Source organism: Ovis aries, chromosome 2 (genome assembly GCF_016772045.2).
Source record: "Ovis aries strain OAR_USU_Benz2616 breed Rambouillet chromosome 2, ARS-UI_Ramb_v3.0, whole genome shotgun sequence".
NCBI lineage: Eukaryota > Metazoa > Chordata > Mammalia > Artiodactyla > Bovidae > Ovis > Ovis aries.
Genome location: NC_056055.1, coordinates 138563015 through 138582639, shown reverse-complemented (window position 1 = coordinate 138582639; position 19625 = coordinate 138563015). Strand labels below are relative to the sequence as shown.

The window sequence follows — 19625 nt, the reverse complement described above, 5'->3', positions numbered from 1 at the left end:
GCTGAGTTTCCCAAATTTGCTGGCATATTGAGTACAACACTTTCACAGCATCATCTTTTAGGATCTGAAATAGCTCAAACGGAATTCCATCACCTCCACTAGCTTTGTTTGTAGTGATGCTTCTAAGGCCCACTTGACTTCACATTCCAGGATGTCTGGCTCTAGGTGAGTGATCACACCATCATGATTATCTGGGTCATGAAGATCTCTTTTGTATAGTTCTGTGTATTCTTGCCACCTCTTCTTAATATCTTCTGCTTCTGTTAGGTCCATACCATTTCTGTCCTTCATTGAGCCCATCATTGCATGAAATGTTCCCTTGGTGTCTCTAACTTTCTTGAAGAGATCTCTAGTCTTTCCCATTCTGTTGTTTTCCTCTATTTCTTTGCATTGATCACTGAGGGAGGCTTTCTTATCTCTCCTTGTTATTCTTTGGAACTCTGCATTCAGATGGGTATATCTTTCCTTTTCACTTTCACTTTCTTTTCTTTTTTTCAGCTATTTGTAAGGCCTCCTCAGACAACCATTTTGCCTTTTTGCAAAATGGTATGCAAAATATAGTATGCTATACTAGAAATCAGGCATAAAAACACTGGATTTTTTCCTATACATTAGAAAAATAATATTAAGTACTAACTTGCTGTTAAATATAAATCCTTTACAAAATATGCATACTTTAATATAAAGAAAATATGTCAAATAAAGATTACAATTTTACTCACTTTAGCGCCAACACTGCAACTGCCTGTGCTCCCCGTGCTCCCACTTGCAACTCCTGTAAATCTAGCTTCCAATAATTCTTGCCTTCTTGGATCCAGACTATGAAGCTCATCCATTGCACCTATTAAGACCAAAAAAAAGAAAACAAAAAAAAGCACACTTACATATGTATTTATATACTTATATCTAAAATATATTTATGTAATTAGCTATGACAAACCTAAACAGCATATTAAAAAGCAGAGCCATCAATTTTCCAACAAAGGTCCATATAGTCAAAGCTATAGTTTTCCAGTAGTCATGTATGGATGTAAGATTTGGATCAGAAAGGAGGATATTATCAGAATCCAGAACCACATGTGGAACATTTTCAAACTACCTTACACTTCTTTCACACACCCTGATGTTTTCCTCCTAAAAGTTAAGAGCTATTCCTATAGTCCTTAACTCTTTGAAGTTCCCTCATTACCTTCCACTTTCATTCAGATGGAGGGCTAGAGGGATAATGGCCACCCTTCCATGTTTATTAGCATTTCTGTGCCTGTATGTATCTTCTCTGTCCATTCTTCATTCTTCCACCTTAGACAAAAAGGTAGCTAAGTCCAAAAGCCTAAAGCCTTCATTTCTTGTTTTTGATCCTATTCCTTAATATTCAAGAAATCTTGCATCTGCACAGATCCCTGCTCTCTTGTGCGTCTCTCCCCTCCCTGCCTCCTTCTGTCTCACATATGCCTTTAAAATAAAAAACAAACTGAAGCTTGAATTTCATGCAATTAATATCAGAAAATTTAATTATTTCCTTACACTGGTGATTTATAACTCTAACTAGTTTTAGGTCCCGAGAATCTGGTTTCTATCATAAGTATACTCCTGACAATGTACTTTCAAGTATCATCAGTACTTCCTTTTTTCCCGATCCTGCTACTACATCAGAAATAGTCACTGTCAGGGCCTTCGGTGGTCATCCAGTGGGTAAGAATCCACCTTGCACTGCGATATACCAGTTCAATCCCTGGTCCAGGAAGATCCCACATGCCACAGAGCAACTAAGCCCATGAACCACAACCAGTCAGTCAGCATTCTACAGCCTACAAGCTGCAAGTATTGAGGCGACATGCTGCAACTATCCAAGTCCGCACGCCTAGAGCCTGCGCTCCACAAGAGCAATCGCTGCAACCAGAAGCCTGCCCCCCAAAACAAAGAGCAGCCCCTGCTGCCCCAACCAGAGAAGGCGTGGACGCAGCAATGAACACACGCCGCGACCAAAACAGAACAAATCTTAAAAAACCCACTGTCAGTTGGTTGACAGACAGGAAAAACATTTTAAATCTTTGATTTTTATCCATGTTCTTCATAATGATTTGAGGAGCAGAAATGTTTAATTTTGAAGGGAAAATATCTAATTTTTCTATTTATGGTTATTATCTTTCCATTACCAAGAAAACTTTGCATGTCCCAAAGTGAAAAAACATAATCTTTTTAAGTTTTACGTTTTTCCGCTTAGGTCTATGATTTATCCTAAATTAATATTTGTGTATGGTTCACTTCAGTTCAGTTCAGTCGCTCAGTTGTGTCCAACTCTTTGCGACCCCATGAATCGCAGCACGCCAGGCCTCCCTGTCCATCACCAACTCCCGGAGTTCACTCAGACTCACGTCCATCGAGTCCATGATGCCATCTAGTCATCTCATCCTGTCGTCCCCTTCTCCTCCTGCCCCCAATCCCTCCCAGCATCAGGGTCTTTTCCAATGAGTCAACTCTTCACATGAGGTGGCCAAAGTACTGGAGTTTCAGCTTTAGCATCATTCCTTCCAAAGAAATCCCAGGGCTGATCTCCTTCAGAATGGACTGGTTGGATCTCCTTGCAGTCCAAGGGACTCAAGAGTCTTCTCCAACACCACAGTTCAAAAGCATCAATTGGTAGGGGTCAGAATTTTTTTCCATATGCTTTTCCTGTTTTATTAATCACCATTTGTCAAAAAACAGAAGCAGCAAAATTCTGCATTCACCAATAGTTTTGGTGGGTTTCTCAGGAGCAATATATATATATATAGTATTAATATAAAGACAAACATGTAAACCAATGGAATAAAACAGAGAGCCCAGAAATAAGAGTGCAAAGACCACTCCATGGGGGAAAAAAACAATCTTTTCAACAAACAGCCCTGGAAAGACTGGATATCTACATGCAAAAATGTTAAGTTGAACACTTCCCTAACACCAAATACAAAAATTAACTCAAAATGGATCAAATACTTAAATATAAAGACCTGAAACTGTAAAACTCACAGAAGAAAACAAGGGAAAATCTTCATGACACTGGATCTGGCAATGACTTCTTCGATATAAAAACAAAAGCTCAGCAACAAAAGAAAATACATGTAGCTGGACTTTATCAAAATTAACTTCCCTGGTGGTCCAGTGGCTAATGTTCTAAGCTCCCAATGCAGGGGACCGGGGTTCAATCCTTGGTCAGGGAACTAGATCCCACATCTGAACTAAGAGCTGGCGCAGCCAAATAAATAAGTAAAAATAAATATTAAAAGCATTTTTTAAAAAACTAAATCACTTCTGTGCATCAAAGTGAAATGTTGCGGATACGAGCCGTGTGCTACAAAGGCTTCAAGACCTTTGGAGGAGAGGATTTCGATCCGGTGCTAGAGACGAGGCTTAACACTCAGAGCTCTTTGTGTAACAATTTTATTAAAGGTACAATAGAGAAAGCTTCTGACAGACATCAGAAGGGGGCAGAAAGAACACCCCATTGTAGTTTTTAGCAAGGCATAAGTCTGTTAGCAAGCTGCTCATCAGATAAGAGAGAAACCTCAAGGCTCAGGGAGTTTCACCAGGCCCCAGTCCCACAATATGCATTTTTAAGATAGAATACCACAAGGTGTGTCACTCTCCGCCCTCCCCGCCCTGCCCCCACCAAAAGACCTGAATACTGGCTCGTTGAACCATGTTTGAGAAAAGAAAAAAAAAAAAAAAAGTTAGTCTTAGGCTGAACCAATTTGAAGGCAGGCAGATTGCAAAGCAAATACATAGTTTCATTAACATAGCTTCAGGAAAACATTTACATAAGAAAAACCCATTGGTTAGCTCAAGGTTTGAGAAAAATTAAGTTGAGGCAGAACCAGGTATCCTCAACAGAGAAGGGAAAAGGCCTGCCACTTGTAGTGTATTTCCTCTTGCCACTTGGGAACTTCTTGTCTTACTACCTCTTAACCCTCTTAAAAGGATACTATCAAGAAAGTAAATGTGAGAAAACACCTGCAGGTCCTATGTCTCATAATGCATTACTATCTAGAGATTGCAATATGAGAGGCCTGGGTTTAATCCCTGGGTTGGGAAGATCCCCTGGAGAAGGGAAAGGTTACCCACTCCAGTATTCTGGCCTGGAGAATGCTACAGACTCTAGTCCATGGGTCGTGAAGAGCTTTTTTGTACAGTTCTTCTCTGTATTCTTTTCACCTCTTAATATCTTCTGCTTCCGTTAGGTCCCTACCATTTCTGTCCTTTATTGTGCCCATCTTTGCATGAAATGTTCCCTTGGTATGTCTAATTTTCTTGAAGAGATCTCTGTCTTTCCCATTCTATTGTTTTCCTCTATTTCTTTGCATTGATCCCTGAGGAAGGCTTTCTTCTCTCTTCTTGCTATCCTTCGGAACTCTGAATTGAAATGGGTATATCTTTCCTTTTCTCCTTTGCTTTTCGCCTCTCTTCTTTTCACAGCTATTTGTAAGGCCTCCTCAGACAGCTATTTTCCTTTTTTGCATTTCTTTTTCTTGGGAATGGTCTTTATTCCTGTCTCCTGTACAATGTCACAAACCTCCGTCCATAGTTCATCAGGCACTCTCAGATCTAGTCCCTTAAATCTATTTCTCACTTCCACTGTAAAAAATCAAAGGGATAAATCATAAATCAAAAGGATTTGATTTATGTCATACCTGAATGGTCTAGTGGTTTTCTCCACTTTCTTCAATTTCAGTCTGAATTTGGCAATAAGGAGCTCATAATCTGAGTCCGGTCTTGTTTTTGCTGACTGTATAGAGCTTCTCAATCTGGCTGCAAATAATATAATCAATCTGATTTCAGTGTTGACCATCTGGTGATGTCCATGTGTAGAGTCTTCTCTTGTGTTGTTGGAAGAGGGTGTTTGCTATAACCAGTGCATTTTCTTGGCAAAACTCTATTACTCTTTGCCCTGCTTCATTCCGCATTCCAGGGCCAAATTTGCGTGTTACTCCAGGTGTTTCTTGACTTCCTATTTTTGCATTCCAGTCCCCTATAATGAAAAGGACATCTTTTTTGGGTGTTAGTTCTAAAAGGTCTTGCAGGTCTTCATAAAACCGTTCAACTTCAGCTTCTTCAGCGTTACTGGTTGGGGCACAGACTTGGATAACTGTGATATTGAGTGGTTTGCTTGGAAACGAACAGAGATCATTCTGTCATTTTTGAGACTGCATCCAAGTACTGCATTTCAGACTCTTTTGTTGACTATGATGGCCACTCCATAATAGTCACGATGGTGTGATCACTCACCTAGATAGAGCCAGATATCCTGGAATGTGAAGTCAAGTGGGCCTCAGGAAGCATCACTATGAACAAAGCTAGTGGAGGTGATGGAATTCCAGTTGAGCTATTTCAAATCCAAAAAATGAGGCTGTGATGATGCTGCACTCAATATGCCAGCACATTTGGAAAACTCAGCAGTGGCCACAGGACTGGAAAAGGTCAGTTTTCATTCCAATCCCAAAGAAAGGCAATGCCAAAGAATGCACAAACTACCGCATACTTGCAGTCATCTCACATGCTAGTAAAATAATCCTTAAAACTCTCCAAGCCAGGCTTCAGCAAAACATGAACCATGAAAATCATCGAAAAATCAAGAGAGTTCCAGAAAAACATCTATTTCTGCTTTATTGACTAGGCCAAAGCCTTTGATTGTGTGGGACACAATAAACTGTGGAAAATTCTGAAAGAGATAGCAATACCAGACCACCTGACCTGCCTCTTGAGAAATCTGTATGCAGGTCAGGAAGCAACAGTTACCACTGGACATGGAACAACAGACTGGTTCCAAATAGGAAAAGGAGTGCATCAAGGCTGTATATTGTCACTCTGCTTATTAAATTATATGCAGAGTACATCATGAGAAATGCTGGGCTGGAGGAAGCACATGCTGGAATCAAGATTGCCAGAAGAAATATCAATAACCTCAGATATGGAGATGACACCACCCTTTTGGCAGAAAGTGAAAAAGTACTGAAGAGCTTCTTGATGAAAGTGAAAGAGGAGAGTGAAAAACTTGGCTTAAAGCTCAACATTCAGAAAACTACGATCATGGCATCCAGTCTCATCACTTCATGGCAAATAGATGGAGAAACAGCGGCTGACTTTATTTTTCTGGGCTCCAAAATCACTGCAGATGGTGACTACAGCCATGAAATTAAAAGACGCTTACTTCTTGGAAGGAAAGTTATGACCAACTTAGATAGCATATTCAAAAGCAGAGACATTACTTTGCCAACAAAGGTCCATCTAGTCAAGGCTATGGTTTTTCCAGTGGTCATGTATGGATGTGAGAGTTGGACTGTGAAGAAAGCTGAGCACCAAAGAATTGATGCTTTCAAATTGTGGTGCTGGAGAAGACCCTTGAGAGTCCCTTTGACTGCAAGGAGATCCAACCAGTCCATCCTAAAGGAAATCAGTCCTGGGTGTTCATTGGTAGGACTGATGTTGATAGCTGACACTCCAATACTTTGGCCACCTGATGCAAAGAGCTGACTCATTTGAAAAAGACCCTGATGCTGGGAAAGATTGAGGGCAGGAGAAGGCGATGAGAGGATGAGACGGATGGCATCACTGACTCAACGAACATGGGTTTCAGTGATCTCTGGAAGTTGGTGATGGACAGGGAAGCCTGGCATCCTGCGTTCATGGGGTCATAAGGAGTCAGACACGACTGAGCGGCTGAACTGAACTGAATAGTCCATCAGGTCTCAAAGAGTCGGACATGGCTGAACAACTTTCCGTTTCACTTTTTATCCAGAATATAGAAAGACATCCTACAATTCAACAGCAAAAACAATCCAATTTAAAAATGGACAAAGAACTTGAACAGACACTTCTCCAAAGACGACATACATCTGCCCAACAGATTAAAGAAATGGACATCAAAATCACAATGAGATACCATTTCACACTCATTAGGATGGCTACCGTCAAATAAAAACAACAGAAAATAACAAGTGTTAGCAAGGATGTGGATAAGTCTGAACTCTAGTGTGTTGCTGAGGTACTGTTAACTGGGGCAGTTACTATGGAAAATGGTATAGCAGTTCCTCAGAAAATTAAAAACATAATTATTCCATGATCCAGAAAGTTTCACCTCTTAAGTGTGTGGAGGTAGGTGGGAATGAGCTTCATTCCCAAAGGAAGTAAAAGCAAAGACTCAAATAGATATTTGTACATCCATATTAATAGCATTATTATTAACAGCCAAAAGGAAAGAGCACTCATAGTGTCCGTCAATGAATGAATGAATGCATTAATAAAAAGTGGTATATACATAAAGTGAAATATTATTTGGTATTAAAAATGAAGGAAATCTCCTTTCCATATCTGAAGGAAATTTAGGCTATAACATAAATAAGCTCCGAAGACATTAGGCTAAGCGAAATATGTGAGACATAGAAAGACAAATACTGCATGATTTTGTTTACACAAGATTCCTAGAGTAGTCAATTCATAGAGACAGAAAGTAGAATGGTGGATGCCAAGGGATAAGGGGCATGGGGGAATACGGAAGTAGTGTTTAATGGGTTAAAGGTTTGCTTGGAGAAGATAAAGAAAGCTCTGGAGATGGTAGTCACTGAACTATATATCTTAAAATGGTTAAAATGGTCAATCTTGTTTATGTATATTTTACAATTCTTAAAAATAATTTTAAAACAGAAAAAATAAATTGGACTTGTCAAAAATTTGAATTGGCTAGCTTAAATGAATTATAAAAAGGGCAGGCAAGAGATTGAAGGAAAATGTTTATAAAATATGTATGTGCTATACAAACTATGGGCTTCCCTGTGGCTCAAACGGTAAAGAACCTCCCTGCAATACAGGAGACCTGGGTTCGATCCCTGGGTTGGGAAGATCCCCTGCAGAAGGGAATTGCTACCCACTCCAGTAGTCTTACCTGGAGAATACCATGGACAGAGGAGCCTGGCGGACCACAGTCCATAGGTTGGCAAAGAGTCAGACATGACTGAGCAACTAACATTTTCACTTCACTCATACTATGTCCACTCTTTGGCTTGGAAACTGGCTGCTGGCCCAGTGGAATTTACAGGGAAGAGGACATCAGTCCCTACTGTCGCACCAGCCACCAATGTGGTACTTTGCTTCCCACTGTTTCTGTTCCTTAAGATGTATAGCTTCTTCTCTCCTTCACGAGGTGCTGCTGCTGCTGCTAAGTTGCGTCAGTCGTGTCTGACTCTGTGCGACCCTATATATGGCAGCCCACCAGGCTCCACCGTCCCTGGGATTCTCCAGGCAAGAACACTGGAGTAGACTGCCATTTCCTTCTCCAGTGCATGAAAGTGAAAAGTGAAAGTGAAGTCGCCCAGTTGTGTCCGACTCTTAGCGACCCCATGGACTGCAGCCCACCAGTCCCCTCCATCCATGGGATTTTCCAAGCAAGAGTACTGGAGTGGGGTGCCATTGCCTTTTCCATCATGAGGTGCTAGAGGAAGCTATACAATCAACAGAAAACAAAACAATTAGTTTCCAATTGAAAACCCTTACTGGGCTTCCCTGATTAAAGAATCCACCTGCCATGAGAGAGACCTGGGCTCAATCCCTGGGTTGGGAAGATCCCCTGAAAGAGGGCATGGCAACACACTCCAGTACTCTTGCCTGGAGAATCCCCATGGACAAAGGAGCCTGGCGGGCTACAGTCCATGGGGTTGCAAAGAGTTGGACAAGGCTGAGTGAATAAACACACAGAAAACCCTTACTCGAGTTCCCAACCTCACTGCAGTCCTTAATACCTTCTAACAAGTTTCTGTGACATTTTAAAGAGTCAGTATGTCCAAAAGCCCCTGGTATAACTCCTGGCACATAACATATGCTTAACAAATATTAGAATACCTGTCTAAAAATCTAACAAACTTGACTACTAGAGCTATCCTTCTCAAAATGTAGTCCATTGATACCAACACCTGTCATCACCTCAGATGCATAAGAAACGCAAAACCTTGGGTTCCACCCCAGACCTACCAAATCAGAATCCGTATTTTAATAAGATCCTCAAAAAATTATGTACATCCAAGTTTGAGAAGCACTGCTATAGAACAGGGGATACCACAACTGTTATAAAGAACCTGATCACAAGGTATCTTGGTCCTTGCAGGCCACTGGGTAAAATTATGAAGAGACTTATATAACAAGAGAGAAAAGCCTCCTATATATTTTCTAATGATAAAATGTAGGGTATAATGATATCTGTATATAGTATTTTATAATAGATCAGTCTGTTAATGGAATGGACTTGGAGGCGGGGAGGGGCGAAGGAACATTCCACCTAATTCAAGTTTCCCATCATCAAAATAGAAATACTCCTCTGATAATGATAATCAGATTTTATGGATTTATCTTTGAAAAAAAAATCTTTTCTGAAAAATAAGTACTGCCGTATGCTGATATTAACCCAGAAGGACATGATTTTAATTGAGCATATTCATTATTTCAAAGGCAGTTAGAGAAGTCTATTAGATTATTCTTGTGATATTTGCCTTTCGGTATGTCATTACAGTGCAGATTAATCACTTCCAATTGAAGGTTAGATGGAAGTTCCTCAGGTGCACAATTAAATTGATTCTGAATTATGGAAACATTCTTTGCACTTGCATCAGTGTCTGAAAAAATGCTGCTGGAACTGTAGTTTGAGGTTGGAAAATATATTCAAGCAAATTCATGTGGGAATGAAGATCTCATTTTGACAGGATGAGAACTGTATAAAGCATCTTGATGTTACTTGTAATTCAAACATCAGTTACCACTCAAAGACTTCACTGCAGCTAAATTCACAAATGAATGCTCTTATGCCTTGTAATTTTACATTAAATTCATTTCAAAATATTTTCAACTCCATAGAAAAAGTTAGTTTCCAAAACCAATCAGTATTTGATAATAGTGATTGAGGGCTGTCCTCTTTGTTCAGAAAAATCTCAAACTCAGTCCTAAAATCAAAAAACTGCAATAAAATGTTACCACTGCTAAGCCAGTCAGGATATTCAGCTTCCAACAAAAATGTGCACAGCTGGTGCAAGTTAAGTCCATGAGAACAAATCGAGTTCACTGTTGACAATACTGATTCTGTAACATGTAATAAATTCACATATTTTCAGCAAAGTACCTGCTGATGAATTGTACAATGAATAACAGTAGGCTCTGAACACCTCACATTTCTACAAGCTTTGTAAATGTGTCTAACTAAAGCCTTTTTCTCTTCCACATGTATTTTTACCATTATCAGTTGTAGTACATCTTACCAGATTCCACTTCAGATTGTACTTAGTGTTTTCTCAACTTTGAAAATATTTTTACCTGAAGTTGTTCTACACAGATTATTCACAGAAGCTAATTTTTCTGCCACTTCAAACTTGGTATTGATGCCTCAAATCAACAACTGAGTAACATCAATAAAATCTGTGGATTCATCAAGAGACAGGAAAACCACTCTAAATCTTTCTCCTTGTTTTTAAACTGACTACTGATATTGCTTCAAATGTCCTCAACTTTTAAATCAACTGTTCTTGCCAAAAAGCTAATAGTCTAAAACAGATTTATTTTCTCTGGACACATTGCTTTGACTGCTGCAATCAAACACAATTTAATTAACTCACCATCAATAAACAGCTTTCTTTGCTTGGCTAACGAATGAGTTGCTCAGAAACTTATTTTGGTGGCAGCCTCATTTTCAACTTTTTATGAAGTTACACTGTAATGAAATGTTCCATTTTAAATGGACTGTTACTTTAAAAATTTGAAAGCTAAGAATACTGTGATGTATGCTTAGTTTAATAATGTCAATATATATTTTATTTTTCTACCATAGCTACAGTGTCACTGCAAAAGAGAAGAACAATTTTTTGCTATCTCAATAATAAAATAATACATGCTCCACCGTGCCTTAAAAAGCACACCACTCAGAGTTCATTGTTCTGTATTCTTCTTGTTCTTACCTGATGTATATGCATATATAAATATTGAAAATTTTATTTAAAAAAACTAAATATTACAGACTGGAAATACACATGGCACTCAAAATACTGTAACTGCAGCACTGAAATTCGTAGTGAACCAAAGCAGTAGGAAGTAAAGAGAATGCCATACAGGATCTCTGTCACAACTACTCAGCTTTGCCATTATAAAGCAAAAGCAGTTGTTGTTTCAATAAAACTTTATTCATAGGTACTAAAATTTGAATTTCACATGTCACAAAATGTCTTTTGATTATTTTTTTAATCAAGAGTCAGGTCATTTGCTGACTCCTGTTATAGATGCTGCTGCTGCTAAGTCACTTCAGTCGTATCCAACTCTGTGTGACTCCACAGACGGCAGCCCACCAGGCTCCCCCGTCCCTGGGATTCTCCAGGCAAGAACACTGGAGTGGGTTGCCATTTCCTTCTCCAATGCATGAAAGTGAAAAGTGAAAGCGAAGTCGCTGAGTCGTGTCCGACTCTTAGCGACCACCATGGACTGCAGCCTACCAGTCTCCTCCGTCCATGGGATTTTCCAGGCAAGAGTACTGGAGTGGGGTGCCATTCATTGCCTTCTCCGCCTGTTAAAGCTAACACATTTCAAAAGTTTTAATCATTTATGACATCAAACTGTCATTTCTGATACATCCAAAATTTGGATCCTTAATTACAAGAAGTGAGATTTTTCTTAAGAATAGGTAATTTTACCATGATCCATTAAATTGTTCAATATACAATAAATGTTTATATTTTTGAAAAAGAAAAAATTACAGAAGACACTATAAAGACCATACCATCCATAAAAGAAAACCCCATCCCAAAATACAACCACCTATCTCCTAGCTATGCTACTATGCTTACTAAACTGCTCCCCACAATCTATCATAAACCCCAAACTTCACATAAAGCATATAACAAGAGATGTCACTACTCAAATTAGAGCTCAACCACATCCTATTTTATGAAGAACAACTCTCCATAAATAAAACCACAATCTGACCTACTAGAGTCTGTCATGGTCCCGTCTAGTACGTTTTCTCTCTCTATCCCTCTCTTTCATACGTACATTCCCAAACTCACTCAATAAATGTTAATTATCATAAAAATATGGTCTCCCAAGGTGGCCATTCTGAAACAGGATACCTATATTTGGACATATTAGCAGTTCTGGTTGGTCAACATTATTTTATTTAGCACCTATTTTTAGACAATGAATCAATTTTTCATTATGCCATTTTTTAATTATCTGAACTCTTCATCTTCCTTAGCAGATGGTCCAAAAAAAAAAAATCTAGAAAGCATGTTTTCAAAAGGTTAAAACCAGAACACCAGTTAACAAAAAGTAAAAGAAATGAGTTTGTTCAATAAGACACTTTTAATATTAGAGTCAACTGCTACTCAGCTATTACTTCACATTTTTTTAAATTCAAAACTTCCTTTATTCTGAAAATATTTTAATTTATTCTAGATTTTGTTACTTTTCACATTACATATGATAAGCTGATTTATACAGAACAGTAAAGTCTTTCTTGAATTAATACTTTTCACATTATGCCTAATAAGGCAGAGAACTGTAGATTAAAAATAGAAATATAATAAAGTTAGAAAATTTTTCAACAAGATAAAATATTCCATTTAAATCATTCCTTTTCATTAGTTTTTAAAATGCATTTGAAAGTACAGGAAACAAAAAGAATTCAACAAGTTTACACTGTTGAACATTCTAGAATTACTTTTGACTCATCTTTAAACATCCACTCTAAAATAAATAAATAAATAAATAAACATCCACTCTAGCATGGTTAATAAACAGAACATACCTATTTTCATATACAGTATTTTGTATCATGTATTTAATGGATATACTTACTATTTTTGTTGAATACACTACATTCTATCATTTATTCCACTGTCTGATCCTCCATTTAAAATCAAATATTCTAATTTTTTGGCAGTTAAATAAACATGTTAAATGAGCTATCACAAGAGTAGCCCAATTTATTTCCTAATAAGCTTTCTCTCCCAGAAATCCAATGAAAATATCACCTACATTTTTATAATGATTTAAAATATTAATATTTGGACATTTAATCCATTTAAAATTTAACTGTATATATCTAGAATTTTTTTCAACAGTTAATAAATATAATTTCTCACAAATTCAACATTTCCTCACTGATCTGAAATACCTCTTTAGTCATGTATCACGTTCCAATATTAACATGGATGTGTTTCTGTACTTAATTCAATTCTGTTTCACTAAACTATTTCTGAATCATATATATCTCCATCCTATCTCTCTACACAAATATTTGTGTATTGTATATATACACATAAATATTTCACCTACAATGACTGAAAGAAGTAAGCATGCAAAGCCAAATTCCTCAATCTATTCTATTGATATACATTCAGTAACATAACCCTGTGATAGAGAGAAAACAGATCTCATCTAGAATCACTCCAAGTCAGATTAAAATGCCTTAAAGATAAGGGGTGAGATATTAAACACTTTAATTTATAACCCTTCCAGCAAAGGATTCAGACAACCCAAGACCAACTTTTAATATAATACATGTACTGTGCACCAGAAGTAAGGCATAGAGTTTTTGTTTCAGCTTCTATACGGTCATGACCTTGGAGCATAAGAATAATTTTATTTCAATTTTATTCTTATAAATTAAAAAAAGTATGAGTTAATTTTTCTTTCATCAAAAATAAAACATACACAGAGACAGACAAGCTGTACACGCACACAGGAAGCCAAGTTCCTTTCTCTCTCCATGTTTCAGCTTCTTTATGTATAAAATGGTGATAATATAAGTATATACCTTGCAGTTGCTAAAGTAAAACAAGCTAGTATGTAAGAGTTCTGAACTATTCCTGACCCTAAGTAGTCAATAATGTAAACATCTATGTATGCTAAAACACAAGTGCTCAGCAAACACCGCCATGTATAATGTATATAAGCTCTCTTCTAGCTTTCCCCCGTAAGTTGGAAGTTCCTGGTAGGTAGAATGGCATATACTTCAATGCCTAATTTCTTCCATGTATTAATAACATAACTAACTCCTGTCCCTCTAGCTTAAAATAATTTACTTTAAAAATCAATCTCTGAATAGCACTGAAACATATATATTATCACATGTGAAACAGATCGCCAGTCCAGGTTCAATGCATGAGACAGGGTGCTCAGGGCTGGTGCACTGGGATGACACTGAGGGATGATGGGATGAGGAGGGAGAGTCAGGATGGGGAACACATGTACACCCATGGCTGATTCATGTGAATGTATGGTAAAAACCACAATACTGTAAAGTAATCAGCCTCCAATTAAAATAAATTTTAAAAAATACATGCTAAAAAAAAAATCAATCTCTGCTTCCATTTATACACACACACATATATATAATCTTAATACTAGTCTATTTTGCTGTTTTACCATATACTTCTTTAAAAGATAAGGAGATTGAGACAATAAGAGGTTAATGCCTTTTGTTACATCCACTCAACTAAGCATCCGTGTTCCAAAAAGAACAATCCAAAAGGAGGGGGTAAGGGTATGAGTGAGAAAGAGTGCATGCAGAGACAGCACGTGATTGCATATGTAAGAAGGAATATTCTCTAAAATTACATCAGTCTACCATAATAATACAATGCATGCATATATTTTAATAAAATTTGAATTTCTTTACAAACTTAACTTCAACTTAACTTCAACTTTTATGCTAAAATTGATGAGTATCGAAGCTGCCTAATGGGTACATTAAGGTTCACTGCAACATTCACTCTACTTCAATAAATTAGATTCTTCTCATAATGAAAAGGTAACTTTTATATTTTCCCACATGTTTCTAAAGACATTTGTGTTTTAAGGGCATCTGCAAATTTAAGAATCAGAAAGTTATCTGGGGCTTCCCTGGGGGTTCAGTGGTCAGGAGTCCACCTGCCAATGCAGGGGAGGCAGGTTCGAATCCCGGTCTGGGAAGATCCCACATGCCCCCAGGGCAACCAAGCCTGTGTGCCACAACTACTGAGGCCCTTGAGCCCCAGAGCCTGTACTCCGTGGGAGAAGCCAGGGCAATGAGAGGCCCAGGCACCAAAACTAAGGAGTATCCCCCGCTGTCCGCAACGAGAGAAAGCCTACACACAGCAACAAGACGGAGCACAGCCAAAAATAAATAGTTAAAACAAAAAAGAAAGTTACTTGGCACCCACTACTACTGTCAAGACCCTACACTACTTGCTGTTATTTTATATTTTCTTGTTCTTTCTTACTCTCTCTCCCTTCTTCCCTTTTTTCTTTCATTGTTTCCTTCTTAAATAGATGATGCTCTAAGTTCAAGCAAAACCTGGGGGTCTAGGACATTACACATTAGGGAGCACAGCGCTTACCGTCTTCCTAAACCGCAGCGTTCTGTGCAAGGAGTTGAGCTCACTTGTTCAGTCACGTTCGGTTCTTTGTGACCCCCATGGACTGCAGCCTGCCAGGCTCCCGTGCCCGTGATATTCTCCAGGCATGAGGACTGGAGTAGGTTTTTCCTACTCCAGGGGATCTTCCTGACCCAGCGATCAAACCCATGTCTCTTGTGCCTCCTGCACCTCAGGCAGATTCTTTCACCACTGTTCCACCTGGGAAGCCCAAGACACTACATTGCTTACTGCTTTCTACCCTATATTCTTCCAATCATACAAAAACAATCTGCCACATTATTATGTTTTCATGAACATTATTTCCACGGCTACCGAACATTCCATTAAAAGGATGTACATTAATGTTTAATTATCCTATTATTGATGACTCAAATGGTTTCTAATATTTTGTTATTAAAAATAGTGCTACAACAAACACCATCCTACCTAAAATGTTTGTTTGAACATAGGGTTATTTCCTTAAAACAATGACTCTTAAAGCGTGATAGGAAAGACAATTGTAAAGATTTATTCTCTCTCTCCAGACTCACCCCAGCTATCTCCATCCACAGTCAGTAAGTAACTATGCGAAGAAGGTTAACACAGTGGACCTGAAGGTGCTATCCCAGCAAAGAAATTCTCACCTTTCTTTAACTAATAAGGGTGGCTCACAGTGCTGAAATTATACAATGTACTATAGCTAGGAAGAAGATGCTCCAGTAAAAACTTTTGAGTGCAGAGTAGTCTCCAGCAGACTTCCCTGGACAGACACTCTGCACACAGGTTGCTCAAATTTCACTGCTGGGGGAAGTGTGTTCACTCCCTGAACCCTCCCAGGGAGAGAACACAGGGAATCTCAACAGGCTCTACCTACTCCTTCCCCCTTATGATCAGCTGTTCATCTTCATTAAGTCACCATAATATATCTCAACTATGAATACAACTACAGTGTAAGCCCACTAGTCTTCCTATCAAAACGGACACAGTATCTGAAGCCCAAAGACAACTCCAAGGCAGGCTGAAAGAACACCTGTTCACTAGTGAGGCCCCAGGTTCACAGCTCTAGGCAAGAACTGGCAATTATCCTACTTTTTGAGGTTACAGAGAACCCTCAAAGTAAGGTAACATTACATATCTCCTCCCATGCCAAGACACATCAAATGCTTCTTAGTTCTGAAACTCCTTGGCAGACAAGTCATTACGAGTCTGCAGCTGTATCAAAGAGCAGGTTATTATCCTCCTCTCACAAGCATATGGCTCCAGAAGAAGAGCAACTGGGAAGGGGGCAGCCGAACAAATTTGTTCTCTGAAATATCCAGATCTATTAAAGAATGACCAACACATGAAGACTCTCAGTTAAGTATTTGCTGAATCAATAAATGAATATTCTCAGTTACGCTATTACAAAATCCTCAAATTCAAGAAACCTAGTCAACAAAACATAACTAAAATCGTATCTCAGTTCCACCACCTGCTAATTCTCAACTTGTTCCCTCATTCATAAAATGAAATAGCCATCTAACTTGCACTTTCAAGATGAATGTAATACTATGTACGGATAAGCTCCCTGTAGTATAGAACAGACAAATGACGTGACAGATTATACTTAGAAAAGCAAGGAACTTTAATTTCCTAGAGATAAGTGGGTTGTTTTTATTGTTCAGCCGTGTCTACTCTTTGCAACCCCATGGACTGCAGCACGCCAGGCTTTCCTATCCTTCATCAATTCCCAGAGCTTGCTCAAACACATGTCCATTGAGTCAGCGATGCCACCAACCATCTCATCCTCTGTCCTCCCCTCCTGCCTTCAGTCTTTCCCAGCATCAGGGTCATTTCTAATGAGTCAGTTCTTGGCATCAAGGAGTCAAAGTATTGAGCTTCAGCTTCAGCATCATTCCTTCCAATGAATATTCAGGACTGATTTCCTTTAGGATTGACTGGTTTGATCTCCGTGCTGTCCAAAGGACTTTCAAGAGTCCTCTCCAACACCACAGTTCAAAAGCATCAATTCTTAGGCCCTCACCCTTCTTTATGGTCCAATTCCTGTATCTACGAAGGACTACTAGAAAAACTATAGCTTTGACTAGACAGACCTTTGTCTATAAAGTAATGTCTCTGCATTTTAATATGCTGTCTAGGTTGGTCACAACTTTTCTTCCAGGAGCAAGCGTCTTTTAATTTCATGGCCGCAGTCACCAAATGCAGTGATTTTGGGGCCATAAGAAAATAGTCTGTCACTGTTTCCACTGTTTCACATCTGTTTGCCATGAAGTGATGAGACCGCATGCTATGGTCGTCATTTTTTGAATTTTGAGTTTTAAGCCAGCTTTTCCACCCTCCTCTTTCACGTTCATCACAAAGTTCTTTAGTTCCTCTTCACTTTCTGCCATGAGGGTGGTGTCACCTGCCTATCTGAGGTTATTGATATTTCTCCCGGCAATCTTGTTTCCAGCTTGTGTTTCATCCAGCCTGGCATTTTACATGATACACTCTGCTTATAAGTTAAGCAAGCACAGTGACAATATACAGCCTTGACGTACTCCTTTCCCTGTTTGGAACCAGTCTGTTGTTCCATGTCCAGTTCTAACAAGAACAGATCTAACAAGAGGCAGATCAGGTGGTCTGGTATTCCTATCTCTTGAAGGATTTTCCACAGTTTATTGTGATCCACACAGTCAAAGGCTTTGGCATAGTCAATAAAGCAGAAATAGATGTTTTTCTGGAACCCTCTTGTATTTTCCATGATCCAGCGGATGTTGGCAATTTGATCTCTGGCTCCTCTGCCTTTTCTACATCCAGCTTGAACATCTGGAAGTTCATGGTTCATGTATTATTGAAGCCTGGCTTGAAGAATTTTGAGCATTACTATACTACTAGTGTGTGAGATGAGTTCAAGTGTGTGGTAGTTGGAGCATTCTTTGGCATTGCCTTTCTTTAGGATTGAAATGAAAACTGACTTCTTCCAGTCCTGTGGCCACTGCTGAGTTTTCCAAATTTGCTGGCATATTGAGTGCAGCATCATCAAAGCATCATCTTTTAGGATTTGAAATAGCTCAACTGGAACTCCATCACCTCCACTGGCTTTGTTCATAGGCCTTTGTTTATAAGGCCCATTTAACTTCACATTCCAGGATGTCTGGCTCTAGGTGAGTGATCACACCATCGTGATTATCCGGGTCATGAGGATCTTTTTTGTACAGTTCTTCTGTGTATTCTTGCCACCACTTCTTAATATCTTCTGCTCTCTAGGTCCATACCATTTCCGTCCTTTATTGAGCCCATCTTTGCATAAAAGCAACTTAGCAGAAGCAGCAGCAGTTGCATGAAACGTTCCCTTGGTGTCTCTAACTTTCTTGAAGAGATCTCTAGTCTTTCCCATTCTATTGTTTTCCTCTATTTCTTTGCACTGATCACTGAGGAAGGCTTTCTAATCTCTCCTTGCTATCCTTTGGCACTCAGCATTCAAGTGGGTAGATCTTTCCTTTTCTCCTTTGCTTTTTGCATCTCTTCTTTTCACAGCTATTTGTAAGGCCTCTTCAGAGAGCCATTTTGCTTTTCTGCATTTCTTTTTCTTGGGAATGGTCTTGCTCCCCTCTCCCATACAATGTTATGAACCTCTGTCCATAGTTCATTAGGCACTCTATCAGATCTAGTCCCTTAAATCTATTTGTCACTTCCACTGTATAATTGTTAGGGATTTGATTTAGGTCATACCTGAATGGTCTAGCAGTTTTCCCTACTTTCTTCAATTTAAGTCTGAATTTGGCAATAAGAAGTTCATGATCTGAGCCACAGTCAGCTCCCAGTCTTGTTTTTGCTGACTATATAGAGCTTCTCCATCTTTGGCTGCAAAGAATATATAATCAGTCTGATTTCAGTGTTGATCATCTGGTGATGTCCACGTGTAGAGTCTTCTCCTGTGTTGCTGGAGAGGGTGTTTGCTATGACCACTGTGTTCTCTTGGCAAAACTCTATTAGCCTTTGCCCTGCTCATTCTGTACTCCAAAGCCAAATTTGCCTGTTACTCCAGGTGTTTCTTGACTTCCTACTTTTGCATTCCAGTCCCCTATAATAAAAAGGACATCCTTTTTGAGTATTAGTTCTAGAAAGTCTTGTAGGTCTTCATAGAACCATTCAACTTCAGCTTCTTCAGCATTTTTGGTCAGGACACAGACTTGGATTACTGTGATATTGAATGGTTTGCCCTGGTAACGAATAGAGATCATTCTG

At 38.8% G+C, this 19625-nt stretch overlaps 1 protein-coding gene across 4 annotated transcripts in view; it reads right to left on the bottom strand.

Moving 5' to 3' along the window:
- TLK1 (tousled like kinase 1) overlaps positions 1 to 19625 on the bottom strand; it is a 173320-nt gene that overhangs the window by 112357 nt on the left and 41338 nt on the right. For 3 of the 4 annotated variants that reach the window (XM_027964869.2, XM_042243732.1, XM_027964871.2), the window contains exon 2: positions 723 to 841. In XM_027964869.2, the coding sequence (XP_027820670.2) occupies positions 723 to 841 (119 nt within the window). Of the gene's footprint in view, positions 1 to 722; positions 844 to 19625 lie in introns of those variants that run through there. The other variant, XM_060409774.1, reaches the window with a different exon arrangement.